This window comes from Cryptotermes secundus, unplaced genomic scaffold (assembly GCF_002891405.2).
Source record: "Cryptotermes secundus unplaced genomic scaffold, Csec_1.0 scaffold42, whole genome shotgun sequence".
Classification (NCBI taxonomy): Eukaryota; Metazoa; Arthropoda; class Insecta; order Blattodea; family Kalotermitidae; genus Cryptotermes; species Cryptotermes secundus.
Window position 1 is genome coordinate 1802548 of NW_019720161.1, and position 3627 is coordinate 1806174.

General features: G+C 36.2%; 1 protein-coding gene across 1 annotated transcript in view; it reads right to left on the minus strand.

Annotated features, from left to right (window-relative positions):
* Positions 1-3627, minus strand: part of LOC111866951 (dynein heavy chain 6, axonemal) — a 106451-nt gene that overhangs the window by 72626 nt on the left and 30198 nt on the right. The window contains exons 18-19 of the mRNA XM_033752524.1: positions 3189-3374; positions 1802-2032 (exon numbers count right to left, since the gene is read on the minus strand). Of these exons, the coding sequence (XP_033608415.1) occupies positions 1802-2032; positions 3189-3374 (417 nt within the window). The remainder of the gene's footprint in view (positions 1-1801; positions 2033-3188; positions 3375-3627) is intronic.

Here is a 3627-nt window from a genome sequence, read left to right on the forward strand (position 1 = left end):
TGTATTATTGTCACTAAAAACTTCATCTAATTCAGGAATCATTATTTCATCGCAACAAATCTCGGTCACAACATTTTCCAGCTGGTCTGTAGGAACACGAAGACAATTGCTGCAAGAAGCCATGGTAAAACTGAATGAATGTGAAATATTTTCTGACCTTTTCCTTCTCAGAGGGTTCTGACAGTAATATAGACCCCCACAAAGTTTACAAGGGTTCTTTACAAACATGCACAAAAACTATCATATATATGTCTTTGGTTGATGAGTGCCAAGAGAGCAAAGAAGGGAAGAAATTGTCAAAGCGGTAAAACACGCCAACGCCAGGGAACGGCTGGCATCGTCTGGGCGTTAAAACACGCCCGTGCCAGTCAAAGAGTTAAACTGTCTCATTTTTTCTATCTCCCTGATTTTATTTGGTATTTTATTGTATAATTTTATTCCCATGTTCAGTACTCCTTTCTTATAGGCATTTGTTCTGCAAAACTGAGCATGGAGATTTAACTTCTGGCGTGTATTGTGATTATGAACTATGTTATTTTGTTCAAACTTTTCTAAATGTAGTTTAACATGGCATACTGTTCCAAATATATACATACAAGGTAGTGGAAGTAGGTTTAAATCCTTAAAGAGTTGTCTACATGATGCTAATCTACTCACACCACTAATTATTCTAACAATTTGTTTGTGCAATTTAAATATAATTTTACTTTTTGGGTCGCTACCCCAGAAAATTAAACCATACTTCAAATAAGCATGGAAGTGAGCAAAGTAAATACTCCTAATAACCTGTCGGCTTGTTACATCCCTAAGGGATTTTATCATGTAACAGGCTTTAAGAAGTTTTGTGCTTAAGAACATCATATGTGCTTTCCACTCCATATGTTCACCAATATGTATACCTAGAAATTTCGTTTCACATTTATAGGAGATCTCCATTTTGCCAAATTTGATTTGAGGTTTTATCAAATCTCTTTCTTGTCTATTATGAAATGTCATTGCTATTGTTTTCTCAGCATTCAGTATAAGATTATTTGCATTGAACCATCCATATAACTCGTTCATGACTTTATTTATCTTTTGCTGCAGGATATGTTCCTTTTCAGCTGTTACCAAAATATTTATATCATCTGCAAACAAAACTATCCTCGCCTCTTTGATATTCAAAGGCAGATCATTTATGTATAATAAAAATAATAATGGCCCAAGCACTGAACCCTGTGGTACTCCATATTTAATTTCCCTTGGAGCTGATATATATTTTTTGCCATCACAACTTATTTCAACAACTTGCTTCCAGTATGCCAAATATGATTTAATACAATATCCTGTAATATTTTATATGTATCATTTGAAATTTTCACAGCTAACAAATGAAATAAAATCCTTCCAGCCATCAGCTACTTCATGATAGTTAAATGCCAGTGTTTTGGAGAATTCCATGATGGTGGAGACAAGTCTCTGAAACTTAGGTTTTCATTTCAATCATGTCATGGCTCACCCTCCAAGAAAATTTAATGCATTTCATAGAATGATACACACCGCTGAGCCTGTTCCATTTTAAAGATGTTTGTATTGACATGTTGGTGATCTTGAGGGAAGTGAGTTTAAAACTTTGTTTCAGAGTCATCCTCAGTGGTTTCATCTTTATACTGAGGACAATAAAGGTATTCTAATGAAAACAAAAACTTATAGAAAGTTATGGCCGGAAAAACAGACAGACTTACTGCTTTGCAAGGCTTTTCTTGCCTCATGAAAAGCATAACTGATAACCTGTAAAATATGGTACTCAGCTTATGCTTACTTTTCCAAGTCCTACTTTCTCTCCTGCTGCTGAAATCATAGCAGTAATAACAGAGGTATGAATATTCATAGCTTTCTTAATTTCAGGTGCAGTAGTATCTTCTTCCTGTCCTCCTGTTCTGTCCTGTTCTAGTTCAGCTCCTTCTTGTGCCCTCATTGAAAAACTTCCGAACTCCAGTGCATCAATAGCATCAAAACATTTATGAAGGTAAGGCTGTACATCATGGGGATCCTTTGTCAGAACAAACAGAAGTGCAAAGAGAATACTTCTAACATTGAAGACACATGGGAAGTGTGTATGTTTTTCTATCACCACAAAACAAACTACAGTATGTGCTAAAAAAGTCAGTACTGAAACGAAAAGACGTCCTGTTGATACCATTCTCTATTCATGTGAAGGCCCCTTGCATGAAAGAACCTTCTAAAATCCTGAAGAAATGGTCCGATCACCATGTCCCTGTAGAATTCTTGGGTGATGGTAAGAGCATTGCCTTCCTCATCCTCAATGAAGTAGGGGCCTAATATACTGTGTGCTGAGATGGCATTCCATATTGTCACATGTGTATTATGTAGCGGTTTCTGAACGATGCATCTGGCTGCTCAAAACCAAGGAAGCGAGTTGTCTGTTGACCACTTCTGTATGAGCAGAAATAATACTCAACTGTGAATACTTTTTCCTTCGTTGAGAGACCCATTTCCAACAACTGCAGATATGCCCCATCGACAAATGCACATCCGCATTCGAGATGCACAAGTTTCAGTACTGAATTTTTGGCGCATACTGTATATACTTTTAAGTTCATCCCATCTTAAATTATGTATAACTGTGAGTGCATCTATTTTACTTTGTGGTAATGGAACTTAAGAATACTACAAAAAAAGAGTCAATAAAATCAAGATACAATAAGTGAGAGTTACACCATTTTAGCCATAAAAAGAAGATATTAATATTAAAATTTCTATATGCATATTTATTTGAAATGAAGAGAAATGAAGAGGTTGGAGAAAATTGCATAATAAGGAGCTTCATAACTTGTACTCTTCGCCAAGTGTAATTAGAATGATCAAGTCAAGGAGGATGACATGGGCAGGGCATGTAGCATGGGAGGAGGAGAGGAATGTATATAAGAATTTAGTGGGAAAGCCATAATGAAAGTGACTATTAGGAAGATAAAACGTAGGTTGGAGGATAATATTAAAATAGATCTTAAAAATATAGGATGGGGTGGTATGGACTGGATTGATCTGGCTCAGGATAGAGACCAGTGGAAGGCTCTTGTGAACACAGTAATGAACCTTGAGGTTCCATAAAAGGTTGGGAAATTCTTAAGTAGCTACACAACTGGCAGCTTCTCAAGAAGGACTCAGGTCCATGGAATTAGTTTTACGCACATTACCTGTGCCAAAATTTCCAGAAGTTCCTTATCTGATATGAAGTAAAACCGTGGAAATATGACTCTCTTTGAATCTAAGTATGCCTCCAGGCACTTCATTATCTGTTCCATCAGAGCATTGTTATTATGGAACATTTCTAACATTCCTGGAGCAGTGCAAGACTGCATCGCCAAGGGCATCTGAAAATAATAATGAATGGGAATATTTTGAAAAGACAGTTCATTATGTACCGGTTCCAGACTTCAAACATAATTTATTTCTTGATCATCATCATCATCATTATCATCATCATCATCATCATCAACAAAACAGAATACGATATTGTTTCAATGACAAGGCTTAACTATGATCCTCCTGATGTTTTATCAGATATCTCTGGCAATTTCCAGCTTCAATTCATGTTGACAGAGAAAAGGAGTCTTCCAAATGGTC